Source organism: Aotus nancymaae, unplaced genomic scaffold, assembly GCF_030222135.1.
Source record: "Aotus nancymaae isolate 86718 unplaced genomic scaffold, 86718_ANA_hifiasm-v0.15.2.pri h1tg000046l, whole genome shotgun sequence".
Lineage (NCBI taxonomy): Eukaryota > Metazoa > Chordata > Mammalia > Primates > Aotidae > Aotus > Aotus nancymaae.
The window spans coordinates 22296266-22311465 of NW_026988460.1; the positions used below are offsets into that span (position 1 = coordinate 22296266).

At 43.8% G+C, this 15200-nt stretch overlaps 1 protein-coding gene across 1 annotated transcript in view; it reads left to right on the forward strand.

Moving 5' to 3' along the window:
• Positions 1-5534, forward strand: part of LOC105730666 (histamine H1 receptor) — a 40400-nt gene extending 34866 nt beyond the window's left edge. The window contains 2 exon segments of the mRNA XM_064362016.1: positions 1748-3144; positions 3147-5534. Coding sequence (XP_064218086.1) covers positions 1783-3144; positions 3147-3263 — 1479 coding nt within the window. The 5' untranslated portion in view covers positions 1748-1782 and the 3' untranslated portion in view covers positions 3264-5534.
• Positions 5535-15200: the final 9666 nt, after the last annotated feature.

The following is a 15200-nucleotide window of genomic DNA, read 5'->3' on the forward strand; positions in this document are numbered from 1 at the left end:
TGGGTGCCTGTAATCCCAGCGACTTGGGAGGCTAAGGCAGGAGAATTGCTTGAACCTGGGAGGCGCAGGTTGCAGTGAGCTGAGATTGCACCACTGCACTCCAGCCTGGGCAACAGTGCAAGACTCCATCTTAAAAAAGAAAAAAAATAGCCGGATGTGGTGACACAATCCTGTAATCCCAGCTACTTGGGAGGCTGAGGCAGGAGAATCACTTGAACCTGGAAGCTGGAGGTTGCAATGAGCTGAGATGGTGCCAGTGCACTCCAGCCTGGGTTACAGAGTGAGACTCCATCTCAAAAAAAGAAAAAAAAAAAAATCTAAAAACTCCTTCCAGAAGATTTAATACTTACTTTCACCTAATCACACCACTTGAGGATCGCCAATAACAGAGGATATAGTCTGTTTTCAGTGAAGCCTTACTAGCAAAGGGTTTTTGTTTTTGTTTTTCAGATACAAGATCTTGCTCTGTCCCCTAAGTTGGACTACAGTGATGTGATCAGAGTTCACTGCAGCCTCCCAAGTAGCTAGGATTACAGGCGCCCACTGGGCGCCAGTAGTACTGGGCTACTTTTTTTTTTTAATTTCTTTTTTTTTTTTTAATTAAGAGACTTCCACTGTGTTACCCAGGCTGCAACTCCTGGCCTCAAGTGATCGTTCTACCTTTAACTCTGGCCTCAATCAAGCCTCCCACCTCAGACTCCCAAAATGCTGGGATTACAGGTGTGAGCTGTAATCCCATTTCCAGCCTACCAGCTTGTTACCTATTACTTGGCATGATTTATAGAATTTAAACAATTGTTTGTTTTTCAAATAGAAAAGTAAAATAACAAATATGCTTTTCCAAATAACATAATCCCCTTCCCACTTTGGAATTTTCCTCGAAGAAGATATGCTAGATTTATTTCATGTTTTATGTGCCTCTGCTATGTCCCCTTATAACCTCCTCCACATCAATTAGAGATGCTTTTAGCTGAAAGTAAGAACTCCCACAACAGTGATGTAAGAAAAAAAAGAAAGCAAAGCAAAACAAAATCCAGTTATTTCCTATAATAACAAGTCTGGGAGAAGAAGATTCCAGAGTTGGCTCAGCAGCTTAGTGATAGCAGGACCCTAGGTTGGCATTTTCTTGGCATTCCCGGATAGTCCAAGATGACTGTCATGGCCTCAAATATCACTTCCTCACATCTTGTCAGGAAGAAGAAGGCAATGAGCAACAACAATTTTTCTTGTTTTGCTCATTTGTCAGAGAGGAAGAACTTTTCTAAAAACTCCACCTCTGCCATTTGACTTCCTCATCTGATTCCTTGGACATGCCGGTATCTCGTGGTCACTCCTTTATCCACCACTGTTAAGAGGAACTAGATTGTCATATTCTGCTTAGACATATGAGGATGCAGCCCGCCTTTCCATAACATGTGCAGAATTAGATTTCTACAAACTCTTTATTTACCTTGCTTCTGCCCAACTCTTTCACTAGAATGCATGTTCCGTAAGGGCAAACATTTTTGTTGGTTTTGTTTACAGCTATATCCCCAACACCTAGAAGAGTGCCAGGAATTCAATAAATAGTTGTTGAATGAGCAAATGAATGCATGAATAAGGAAAAATGGGACATGGCTGTTGAGTAGGTAACCAGCAGTGTCTATCACTCCCAAAAGTATAGTACTCCAGTCTGATGAACATCATGCTACTAAGTGGCCACTGATCACCAAGTCTCTGACCTTACTTTTTCTGTCTTTTCTCCCAGGGAGTGAGCCATAACTGGTGGCTGCTCTGGTACCAATGATCTTCCCCAATTCCTCCTGCCTCTTAGAAGACAAGATGTGTGAGGGGAACAAGACCACCATGGCCAGCCCTCAGTTGATGCCCCTGGTGGTGGTCCTGAGCACCATCTCCTTGGTAACAGTGGGGCTCAACCTGCTGGTGCTGTGTGCTGTACGGAGCGAGCGGAAGCTGCACACCATGGGGAACCTGTACATCGTCAGCCTCTCGGCGGCAGACCTGATCGTGGGTGCCGTCGTCATGCCTATGAACATCCTCTACCTGCTCATGTCCAGATGGTCGCTGGGCCGTCCTCTCTGCCTCTTTTGGCTTTCCATGGACTACGTGGCCAGCACAGCGTCCATTTTCAGTGTCTTCATCCTGTGCATTGACCGCTACCGCTCCGTCCAGCAGCCCCTCAGGTACCTGAAGTATCGCACCAAGACCCGAGCCTCGGCCACCATTCTGGGGGCCTGGTTTCTCTCCTTTCTGTGGGTTATTCCCATTCTAGGCTGGAATCACTTCATGCGGCAGACCTCGGTGCGCCGAGAGGACAAGTGTGAGACAGACTTCTATGATGTCACCTGGTTCAAGGTCATGACTGCCATCATCAACTTCTACCTGCCCACCTTGCTCATGCTCTGGTTCTATGCCAAGATCTACAAGGCTGTCCGGCAACACTGCTAGCACCGGGAGCTCATCAATGGATCCCTTCCTTCCTTCTCAGAAATTAAGCTGAGGCCAGAGAACCCCAAGGGGAGTGTCAAGAAACCAGGGAAGGAGTCTCCCTGGGAAGTTCTGAAAAGGAAGCCAAAAGATGCTGGTGGTGGATCTGTCTTGAAGTCACCATCCCAAACCCCCGAGGAGATGAAATCCCCAGTTGTCTTCAGCCAAGAGGATGATGGAGAAGTGGACAAACTCCGCTGCCTCCCACTTGATACTGCGCAGATGCAGACTGCGGCAGAGGGGAGTAGCAGGGACTATGCAGCCAGCAACCAGAGCCATGGCCAGCTCAAGATGGAAGAGCAGGGCCTGAACACACATGGGGCCAGTGAGACGTCAGAGGATCAGATGTTAGGTGATAGCCAATCCTTCTCTCGAACAGACTCAGACACCACCACAGAGACAGCACCAGGCAAAGGCAAATTGAGGAGTGGGTCTAACACAGGCCTGGATTACATCAAGTTTACTTGGAAGAGACTCCGCTCACATTCGAGACAGTATGTGTCTGGGTTGCACATGAACTGTGAAACGAAGGCTGCCAAACAGTTGGGTTTTATCATGGCAGCCTTCATCCTCTGCTGGATCCCTTACTTCATCTTGTTCATGTTCATTGCCTTCTGCAAGAGCTGTTGCAATGAACATTTGCACATGTTCACTATATCAACTCCACACTATATCAACTGGGCTATATCAACTCCACACTGAACCCCCTCATCTACCCCTTGTGCAATGAGAACTTCAAGAAGACTTTCAAGAGAATTCTGCACATTCACTCCTAAGGGAGGCTCCAAGGGGATGCAACAAAGTAATCCTTATGATGTCCAACAAGGAAATAAGGACAAAGGCCTGTGTGTTGCCAGGCAGGCACCTGGGCTTCCTGGAATCCAAACCACAGTCTTGGGGGCTGAGTAGTTTGGAAAGATCTTAGGCACCATGGAAGAACAGCAAATGGCTGTGATCAGCAGAGAGCTTGAACTTTGAGGAGGAAGCAGAATCTTTGCAAGAGAATTAGACCTGTTTCTTATAAGTGGGTTCAAAAAGAAAAAAAACCCATAAAAATAAAAGAGAGAGAGAATTAGACCTGGATGGAGCTCTCCTGCTTCTCAGGAACTGTAGGAGCCTCAGACTCCCATTGTAATTCAAGCTTTCAGAGTCAAATGATTGAAAACTGGAGGAACACATGGCTAGGGTTCCATCAGAGCATTGAAAAGAACTCTTGAGCCTTCCTAGAATGGAGCTGTATGACTGTGTAGAGACCTTATCCATGTGAATAGTTGCTGTCCCCTTCCAGGGGTCACTCTGAGAGGCATGACAGCTGTTCCACAGGGGCTGTCCTTTCTCAGAAAACTTCTATTCTGAGCCTCTTTTACAGCTTTCTCCAGAACCAGTGTCTGAACCACCCGGGATATTCTGCCTTATTATTTCTTAATCACACATGTTTAGAGTGGATAGAAAATTATGCAGCTTGCACACCCATTGTTTTTAACTCCAGATTTCCTTTGGCTATTAAAAAAGTGGTGGCAAAAGCCATCCTCAAAAGAAAGAAAAATGAAATATTTGTGAATGGTTGCACATTAAAAATTAAAAGAAGGAATGGGGAGAGAATGCCATATTTTTTGAGGGCTGTACTAGTTTTATCTAATTTAAGCCCTACAACACCCTACAGGAGGGTAGTTTTCTAACTCTAGTTTGCAGAGGAGCAAATTGAGGTGCAGCAAGGTGAGAGAGGTACCCAAGGTCACATAGCTAGTTATGTGAGAAAGTTAGAATAAAAATCCTCTGGGGTTCCAGCTTATTGGGGCATATTTCCTCCAAAATGTCTGGTCATGGTGGCTCAAGCCTGTAATCCCAGCACTTTGGGAAGCCGAGGTGGGCAGATCATTTGACGCTAGGAGTTCGAGACCAGTCTGATCAACAGACAAGGCAAAACCTTGTCTCTACTAAAAATACAAAAATTAGCTGGGCATGATGGGGCATGTCCATCATGTCCCATTGGGAATCTGAGGCATGAGAATCGCTTGAACCTGAGAGGTGGAGGTTGCAGTGAGCTGAGATCACATCACTGTACTCCAGCCTGGGCAACAGAGTGAGACTCTGTCTCAATAAAATAAAATATTTTAACAATGTGCCCTCTTAAGTGTGCATACATATACACACACACTATTCCCAAGAGTGGTGGCAGCTCAAAACAATATGTTGAAGAACAGCTGACATGGAGTTCCTGTGCACCTACAGAAGGTGAGGCTTTGAAGGAGCCAGGTACATTTATCTGTGAGTTCTGTTGTCAAAAAGTCATTGTAATTTTTTATAGCCATACCTGTAAAACAAAAACTAGCAAAGACATAGGAACATACAGTTTTACTTGGTGTTTATGTTGCAATCTGGTTGTGATTTACATTTTAAAACTTGATGCTAAACCATAATATGTATAGCAAATGGAGTGCCTGTACAAGCTGGTACTTTGTATTTTGTGTTCCCCTTTACATGATCTGCTAAAATGAGATATTTTTACCTACCTAAAATATGATGCTTAAAACTAGACTGTATGTGATTTATTTATTTCTACCTTTCTGAGTGTCTTGGACTAAGATGTATTGAAATGTACTATCAAATGTTAACAAAGTTTGATGTGGGGTTTCTCTTCAGTTTCTGATCACATTTATAAATGTCTTTTCAAAAGGATTTACTTTTTATAAAAAGCTTCATTCTCACTCTGCTTTGCATCCCCAAAACTTCTTCTTGTTCAAAACTGGGGGACTTTAGGAGACTTTAATCCCAGTTTCAGAAGCTGCAGCTGTTCTGTTTCCAGGTCAGAAACCATTGTTCAGAAGATCTCCCTGTGAGAGAGTCGCTCCTCAGGGTCCTCAGGACCAAAGAACACTCACAAAGAGCACTCCACACAGACAAGTAGCTAAGTGTCTATCATTTATCTTGAACGTTCAAGGCAACTAGTGGAGAGAACTGATTGTGAGTTCTGCCTGTGGGTCAAAGAGACCTGGATTTGAGTCTGACAAGAATAAGAAATGGTCAATAAATATAAATTCTCAGAGTCTAAGGAACAAGGTCTATGCTTTATTGTATACAGTGTCTATAGTGCTTGCATAGTGTCTGGTATACAGAGGGCACTCCTATGCATTTTTAAAACACGCTGAGCACATACCATGTGCCAGGCTTTGTGTTTTCTCTAATGTTATGTAGTGTTATTGCTGCCATTTTCAAATGTTACCTTTACAACAACCTCATGAAGGAGATTTCCCTTTTTACAAATAGGCAAACTGAGGCCCAGAGAGGTTGAGGAACTGCTCAAAGTTCTGATTCTGGAATGTGCTTCCTGTCCACTGTCTCAATCTGCTCTTCCTACTCCTGTCTGAACAATAGAAATTAAGTTTTGACTGTATAAAAGACAACAGACTGAGGAGAGAGATCCAAGATGGCTGATCACTAGTAGCTCGGCATTGTAGCTCCCAGAGAAAGCACACAGAATGAGAGGACGCCACACTTTCAGACGAATTTTTGTTACCCACGGACCGGAAGATTCCCAGTGGAGGAGCCCTACGGGTCACCAGGGTGGCTCTTGTGACCGGCATCGTGGTTTTGCCAGTGCCCCGGTGCAGCGGTTCTTGATGCAGAGTAAACAGGACTGGGTCCCCTTTTGATCGACATTTGGAGCTCTAGGAAGGCAGAGTCGCCCATTTACCTGATTGGAGAAGGGACTTAAGAGGGAAGCCAGACCGGAGATTCCCGGGCAGAAAAGCACCACGAATCTTAATGCTGCTGTTTTGGCCGGTGCAGTGGGTTGCTCAGATTTCAGTGCTGGGAATCAACAAGTTGGATGTCCACTCAGAGACCTAATTTGAAAGTAGGCAATTACAAAGATGACAGGTGGATGAACTTACAATGATGGGAAGAAACCAGCGTAAAAAGGCTAAGAATACCCAAGATCAGAATGCCTCTTCTTCTACAGGTGATCACAGTTCCTCATCAACAAGAGAACAAGGCCTGATGGAGAACGAGTGTGTTCCAATAACAGATTTAGGCTTCAGAAAGTGGATAATAAGGAACTTTAGTGAGCTAAAAGAACATGTTCTAGCCCAATGTAAAGAAACTAAGAACTTTGAAAAAAGGTTTGACGAAATGCTAACGAGAATTGACAATTTAGAGAGGAATATAAGTGAATGAATGGAACTGAAGAATACAATATGAGAACTTCTCGAAGTGTGCACAAGTTTTAACAGTCGAATTGATCAAGCAGAAGAAAGGATATCAGAGGTCGAAGACCAACTTAATGAAATGAAACGAGAAGACAAGATTAGAGAAGAAAGAGTAAAAAGGAATGAGCAAAGTCTCCAAGAAATATGGGGCTATGTGAAAATACCTAATTTATGATTGATAGGTGTACCTGAATGTCATGAAGAGAATGAATCCAAGTTGGAAAATATTCTTCAGGAAAACTTTCCTAATCTAGTAAGGCAGGACAATACTCAACTCCAGCTAATCCAGAGAACACCACAAAGATATTCCTCAAGTAGAGAAACTCCAAGACACATAATCACTAGATTCACTAGGGTTGAAATAAAGGAGAAAATTCTAAGGGCAGCTAGAGAGAAAGGTCACGTTACCCATAAAGGGAAGCCTATCAGACTCACGGCAGACCTCTCACCAGAAACCCTACAAACTAGAAGAGAGTGGGGGTCAATATTCAATATCCTCAAAGAAAAGAATTTTCAACCCAGAATCTCATATCCCGCCAAACTAAGCTTCATAAGCGAAGGAAAAAGAAAATTTTTCGCGAACAAGCAAGCACTCAGAGATTTCATCACCACCAGGCCTGCTTTACAAGAGCTTCTGAAAGAAGCACTACAAACAGAAAGGAACAACCAGTATCAGTCATCCCAAAAACTTACCAAAACGTAAAGAGTATCTCTATAATGAAGAATCTACATCAACTAATGGGCAATATAGCCAGCTAGCATTAAATGACAATATTGAACTCACAAATATTAATTCTAAATTTAAATGGATTAAATGCCCCAATCAAAGACACAGACAGGTAAATTGAATAAAAAGTCAAAACCCATTGGTACGCTGTATCCAGATCCAGATAGATCTATTTCACAAGCAACGACATACAAAGACTCAAAACAAAGGGATGAAGATTCACCAATTAAATGGAGAGCAAAAAAAAAAACCCAAAAAACAGGAGTTGTAACTTTCGTCTCTTACAAAATAGACTTTAATAGTAACAAAGACTAAAAGAAACAAAGAAGGACATTACATAATGGTAAAAGGATCAATGCAACAACAGGAGTTAATGATTATAAATATATATGCACCCAACACAGGAGCACCCAGATACATAAGACAAGTTCTTAATGACTTATAAAGAGACCTGGACTCCTGCACAATAATAGCGGGAGATTTTGACACCACATTGTTAATATTCAATGGATCAATGACATAGAAAATTAACAGAGACATCTATGATTTGAACTTAGACCTGGAATAAGTAAACTCAGTGAATATTTATAGAATTCTCCACCCCAGGTCCACAGAACATACCTTTTTCTCAGTATCACATTACACCTACTTTGAAAGTGACCACATAATTGGAAGTAAATCACTCTTCAGCATTTGCATAGCATTTCACAGACTTAAATGAAATATTGGTTGACTGTTTGTTTGTTATTTTCTTCCCTTATTCCTTCCTGTCTCCGTTGTTAAGCACAATTATCAGCATAAAAGAGGTTTTTAATACCTATTTTTAGATTGCATTCCAGCCCAGGCAATAGAGCAAGAATCCTGTTTTCTCTCCCCCTTTTTCTTTCTCTTTCTTTCTTTCTCTCATAAAAAAAATAAATAAAAAATTTAAAAAATTAAAAATTAAAAAAAAAAGACAACAGACTGTAATACAGAAATGTCATCCCCAGCCCACTAAGAAAGCCCCAGCCCTCAGTGGCTGATGGCTTGCAAAAAATCCAGATGAAGCCAGGCCTTCTGCCCTAAATACTAAAGTAAGACCTCCTAAGAGAAGGCTGTCATAGGGACCTTGATCGTTAAGTAAGAACCTCGCCGACCTAGAAACTCCTTCAGGATTCTTTTCATGGGTTTAAGGCTGATTAACTTCAAGCCAGTTCTTCAATTGACCAACTGCCCAATTTACCAAACATTGGCTTCTTTGTAACTATTCACAAAGTTTACTGAAATTCATATCTGATGAGGTTTCTAATCACGTTTTCCTACAATGGTTGTGAAGTTGCAGTACATGATTTTGGATTTTTTCATGGCAGCACATTGAAGAATGTTCAATTTGTCTTTGCCTCCAGCTTGCTGCTACTGCAGGGAGAGACAGGAAAGGAGAAATAGAGGTAAAGAGACTGCGGGTGACAGAGGGGAAAAATAGGAGGAAATGGGGGTGGGGAGACAGGCATCAAAGAGGAAGGACTAAGGAGAAAAGGTGGGGGACAGTGAATGGGAGAGAGAGGACAAGGGATGTGCAGGAGATGAGGATACTGAAAGGCAGAAATGGGGAGTGATTGTGAGAGGAGTGATTGTACTTCTTAGTAGAGAGGAGCTGGGCATAGTGGCTTATACTGGTAATCTCAACTCTTTGGGAGGCTGAGGTGGGAGGATCACTTGAGCCCAGGAGTTGGAGGCTGCAGTGAGCTATGATCATACCACTGCACTCCAGCCTGGGCAACAGAGCAAGACCCTGTTTCTGAGAAAAAAAAAAGAGGCAGAGAGATGGAAATATGAGGAGGAGGCAACGGGAGAAACTGAGACATGGGGAGACAGAAGAGAAGCAGAGTAAGGGAGTGAAAAGAAAGTAAATTGAATGGCATAATATTAATACACTCTAGAAAAATCCACATTCAGGAACATATTCTTCATTAATGTACTCATAAGTTAAATATATTCAAAGGCAGAATAAACCACCCTTATATTTTGATAAATAGAAAATTCCTTAAAATGCGCCGCTGAAAACAAAATAAAAACCAATGAGAGCAAAAGAGAGTATCACATCAATCTTTAAAAGCTTGTGAAGCCCCTCCACTCAATAGAAATTGCTATAAACCTTATACATTGGTAATGTTAGCAAAGAGTTAGAAAATCTTTGAGCTTGCAAATTGTCCGTTTAATAAATTGGTCATTTGGCTACTTGGCTTGTGGACAAACTCTGACCTCTTTTGAAGATGGGCACTGCATGGACTTCCAGGAGTTGGATTTAATAGTCTTAACTCAGGATGAAAAAGATGCTGGGACACCCCTGGTTGTTTATGCACCCTAAGTGCCATAGAGAAACATGCTGTTCGCCAGGCATGGTGGCTCATGCCTGTAATCCCAACACTTCAGGAGGCTGACATGGGCAGATGGCTGGAGTCCAGGAGTTCAAGACAAGCCTGGGCACCATGGTAAAACCCTATCTCTACTAAAAATACAAAAATTAGCCAGGTGTGGTGGCACACACCTGCAGTCCCAGCTACTTGGGGGGCTGAGGCAGGAGGATCACTTGAGCCCAGAAAGTTGAGGCTGCAGTGAGCCGAGATTAGGCCACTGCACTCCAGCCTGGGTGATAAGGTGAGACTCTCTCTCAAAATAAAATAAAAATGGAACAATGCTGTTAAAGATCCTATTTGCCAATATCTATCATTCTACTGTTTGTCGGGCTTTCAAAGCCTAGCTTGACTTGACGTATCATGCTTATTGTGGAGAGCACGTACTCTCCTCAACTGAGATGCAAGACAAATGATGAGGGTGGATTGACCTGAATCACTGTAGCCTTGAATAAGTGTCACAGAGCCTCGTGACCCTGCTGTGTCTGAGAACATTCTTTGCCTTTTTAAGGCTCCTGGCTCTGCATCTTTCTTAATGCTCCATATTCTTGGAGCTCCAGTGGTCTGCCTACCCCATCCCAGGCAGCAGAGGCAGGTCTTCTTCTCTGAGCCTCATCCTGTCTCCCTGCTAACAAGGAAGCTTCATTTGTGGTCTGAGCAATCATTAGCTCTGGTCCCCACATCTATGTTGGATTCCCAGACCCTATCTGTTAATTAACAAATATTTTTTCCAGCACTTCTTAGGCCTTTAGGAGACAATGCCTGGTCTGAGACAGAAATACATGATTTCAACCCTGTGAAGCTACTTCAGGTTTGCAAATGACAGAAATCAACTTTTTTGAATGGTTACTAGAGTATCTTAGTCTGTTTTGTGCTTCTATAACAGAATACCACAGAATGGGTAATTTATAAAGAACAGAAATTTATTGGCTCACAGTTCTGGAGACTAGAAAGTCTAATATCAAGGCACTGGCGTCTAGTGAGGACCTTCCTGATGCTTCATGACATGGTGGAATAGCAAAGAGAGGGCAAGAGAGAGCAAAAGGGAGCAATCCCACTCCTGTAATAAAGAATCACTCCCATGATAACAGCATTAGTGCATGCATGAGGCTGGAGACCCAAGACTTAAACACCTCTTAAAGATCCCACCTCCCAATATGATCGCAATGGCAATTACATTTTAACATGAATTTTGGAGGGGACAATCGTTCAAGCCACATAGCATGGCATACTTTGTGGAATCTAGTGATGTTTTGGATGACTCTGTCTTGAGGAGGGCTTCAGCCAAGTCAGCCATAGGAATCTCAAGCTAAGAATTCAAGGAAATGCCTTCTCCAGAATATTGCCAATGACCTACATAAACTAATCCTATTCCCACTCTATGAACATCAGTTCAAAACCCCCAAACTCAGGGTAAACAATTATCCTGTGTCCACTTCACTCTGGAGGAGGTGGAGGCTGGGGTGGCACAGGTGGTACAAACATAGCTGGAGAATCAGCAGTTCCCAGAGAAGCAGGGATTACTGTGACAGAGGCTCTAAAAGGCGTTTATTATAAAATCACAAAACCCAGCAGTGGAGTCAAACTTATAAAGAACTAACTTTAACTTAGGCTCCAATGTGCTCAATAGAGTAAACCTGGAGGTGGTGAGTATGAGGCATACCCCTTGCCTAGCATATAATCAAGAAATAACTGGCCATGCATGGTGGCCCATGCCTGTAACCCCACATGTAGGGAGGTGTAGGGAGGTGTAGGGAGGCAAATCACTTGAGGCCAGGAGTTCAAGACCAGCCTGGGCAACATGGAGAAACCCCCATCTGTACTAAAAAGACAAACATTAGCCAGGTGTGGTGGTGGGCTCCTGTAATCTCAGGTACTCGGATGGTTGAGGCATGAGAATCACTTGAACTCAGGAGGCAGAGGTTGCAGTGAGCCAAGATCGCACCACTGCGCTCCAGAGCCTGGGTGACAGAGTGACACTGTAGAAAGAGAGAGAGAGGAAGGAAGGAAGGAAGGGAGGGAGGGAATATAGATATACTCAGTCAAACAATCCATAACATTGCTCTGCCTATGGAGTAGCTATTCTTTTTAATTCCTTTTCTTTCTTAATAAACTTGCTTTCATTTTTCTCTATGGACTTGCCTGGAATTCTTTCTTGTGAGAGATCCAAGAACCTTCTCTCGGGGTCTGTATCGGGACCCCTTTCTGGTAACTACTATAGAGATTTGTTTTGCTGATTTTAGAACTTTCTATCAGTAGAATTATTTAATATGTACCCCTTTTTTCCATCAACATTTTGTCTAAGTTTCACCCACACTTCAAATGGGTTGTGAAGACTGAGAAAGGCTTACACAAGCACAGCCAGGGTCAGAGCATTGCAGGGATGGAGATATAAAGGAGCAGAATGTGCTTGACTAGAAGTAGTTTAGTGTGACTTCAGTGTGCAGTTTCAGAGGGCAGCAGCAGGAGAGGAAACTGATACAGTCAAAACAGTTGGCAATGTTGAATTTTACTTGAGCCCTTTGCTCTTGGAAAACAGTAATGTTACTGGAAAGGGGTACTGGCTGGGCACAGTGGCTCATACCTATAATCCCAGCACTTTGGGAGGCCAAGAGAGGCAGATCACTTGAGATCAGGAGTTTGAGACCAACCTGGCCAACACAGTGAAAACCCATCTCTACTAAAAATACAGAAATTAGCTGGGTGTAGTGGCACACATCTGTAATCCCAGCTACTTGGGAGGCTGAGGCATGAGAATCACTTGAGACAGAGGTTGCAGTGAGTTGAGATTGTGCTACTGCACTCCAGCCTGGGCAATGACAGAGTGAGATTCTGTCTAAAAAAATATATATTAATAAATAAAAATAAAAAAAGAAAAAGAAAAGAAAAGAAGGGGGTCCTGATCCAGACCCCAAGAGAGAGTTCTTGGACCTCAGGCAAGAAAGAATTCTGGGAGAGTCCGTAAAGAGAAAGTTTATTAAGAAAGCAAAGGAGGCCCAGTGCAGTGGCTCACACCTGTAACCCCAGCACTTTGGGAGGCTGAGGCGAGAGGATCACGAGGTCAGGAGTTCGAGACCAACCTGACCAACATGGTGAAACCCCATCTCTACTTAAAATACAAAAATTAGCTAGGTGTGGTGGCACACGCCTGTAATGCCAGCTACTCAGGCTGAGGCAAGAGAATCACTTGAACCCAGAAGGCGGAGGTTGCAGTGAGATGAGATCATGCCACTGTCCAGCCTGAGTGACAGAGTGAGACTCCGTCTTGGAAAAAAGAAAGAAAGCAAAGGAGGCTGGGCACAGTGGCTCACGCCTGTAATCCCAGCACTTTGGGAGGCTGAGGTGGGCAGATCACCCAAGGTCAGGAGTTCAAGACCAACCTGGCCAACATGGTGAAACCCCGTTTGTACTAAAAAATACGAAAATTAGCCAGGTGTCGTGGTGCATGCCTGTAATCCCAGCTTCTAGGGAGGCTGAGGCAGGAGAAATCCTTGAACCGGGAGGCTTATTTTTCTCTGAGGCACTGAGATCTATTTCCAACAGAAGGTTGCAGTGAGCCAAGATAGCGCCACTGCACTCCAGCCTGGGGAACAATGAGACTCCATCTCAAATTAAAAAAAAAAGAAAGAAAAGAATTGCTACTCCATAGGCAGAGTGGAGGCACTGGCTGGTCAATTGATTATGCTAATAGTTATTTCTTGATTATATGTTGAACAAGGGGTGGATTATTCATGAGTTTCCAGGAAAGGGTTGGGCAATTCCTGGGACTGAGGGTTCCTCCCCTTTTTAGACCATATAAGGCAACTTCCTGACATTGCCCTGGCATCTGTAAACCGTCATGGCAATGGTGGGAGTGTCCTTTAGCATGCTAATCCATTATAATTAGCATATAATGAGCATCGAGGATCACCAGAGGTTAATCTCGTTGCCATCTTGGTTTTGGTGGGTTTTGCCTGGCTTCTTCAGCACAACCTGTTTTATCAGCAAGGTCTTTGTGACCTGTGTCATGCCCTGACCTACAGCTTTATCATGTGACTAAGAATGCCCAACCTCGGCTGGGCACGGTGGCTCTCGCCTGTAATCCCAGCACTTTAGGAGGCTGAGGCAGGCGGATCACGAGGTCAGGAGTTTGAGATCAGCCTGATAAACATGGTAAAACCTTGTCTCTACTAAAAATACAAAAAATTAGCCAGGCTTGGTGGTACACACTTGTAATCCCAGCTACTCAGGAGGCTGAGGCAGGAGAATCGCTTGAACCTGGAAGGTGGGGGTTGCTGTGATTGTGCTGAGATTGTGCCATTGCACTCCAGCCTGGGCAACAAGAGCAAAACTCCATCTCAAAAAAAAAAAAAAAAAAAAAAGGCCCAAACTTCTGGGAATGCAGCCCAATAGGTCTCAGACTTACTTTACCCAGCCCCTATTCAAGATGGAGTCACTCTGGTTTGAATGCCTCTTCTAGTATTGGTTAAGAAATCCTTATTGGGCCGGGCGTGGTGGCTCACGCCTATAATCCCAGCACTTTGGGAGGCTGAGGCGGGTGGATCACGAGGTCAAGAGATCGAGACCATCCTGGTCAACATGGTGAAACCCCGTCTCTACTAAAAATACAAAAAATTAGCTGGACATGGTGGCGTGTGCCTGTAATCCCAGCTACTCAGGAGGCTGAGGCAGGAGAATTGCCTGAACCCAGGAGGCAGAGGTTGCGATGAGCTGAGATCGCGCCATTGCACTCCAGCCTGGGTAACAAGAGCGAAACTCCGTCTCAAAAAAAAAAAAGAAATCCTTTTTGGCTGGGCATGGTGGCTCACGCCTGTAATCCCAGCACTTTGGGAGGCTGAGGCAGGTGAACCACCTGAAGTCAGGAGTTTGAGACCAGCCTGGCTAACATGGTGAAACCCCATTTCTACTAAAAATACAAAAAATTAGCCGGCGTGGTGGTGCATTCCTGTAGTCCCAGCTACTCAGGAGGCTGAGGCAGGAGAATCTTTGAACCCAGGCAATCCTTGAACACTGCAAACTTGAGGCAGAGTTTGCAGTGAGCTGAGATGGCGCCATTGCACTCCAGCTGGGCAATAAAATCGAAACTCCATCTCAAAAAAAAAAAAGGAAAAAGAAAAAAACGATGGGCAAAGTGGCTCAAACTTGTAATCCCAGAACTTTGGGAGGTGGAAGTGGGAGGATCACTTGAGTCCAGGAGTTCAAGATAAGCCCTGGCAACATAGCAAGACCCAGTCTCTACAAAAAATGGAAAAAAAAAAAAAATAGCCTGCTATGGTGGCATGCACCTGTAGTCTCAGATACTTAGGAGGCTGAGATGGGAGGATCCCTTGAACTCAGGAGGTTGAGGCTGCAGTGAGCTATGATCACTCCAGTGTATTCCAGCCT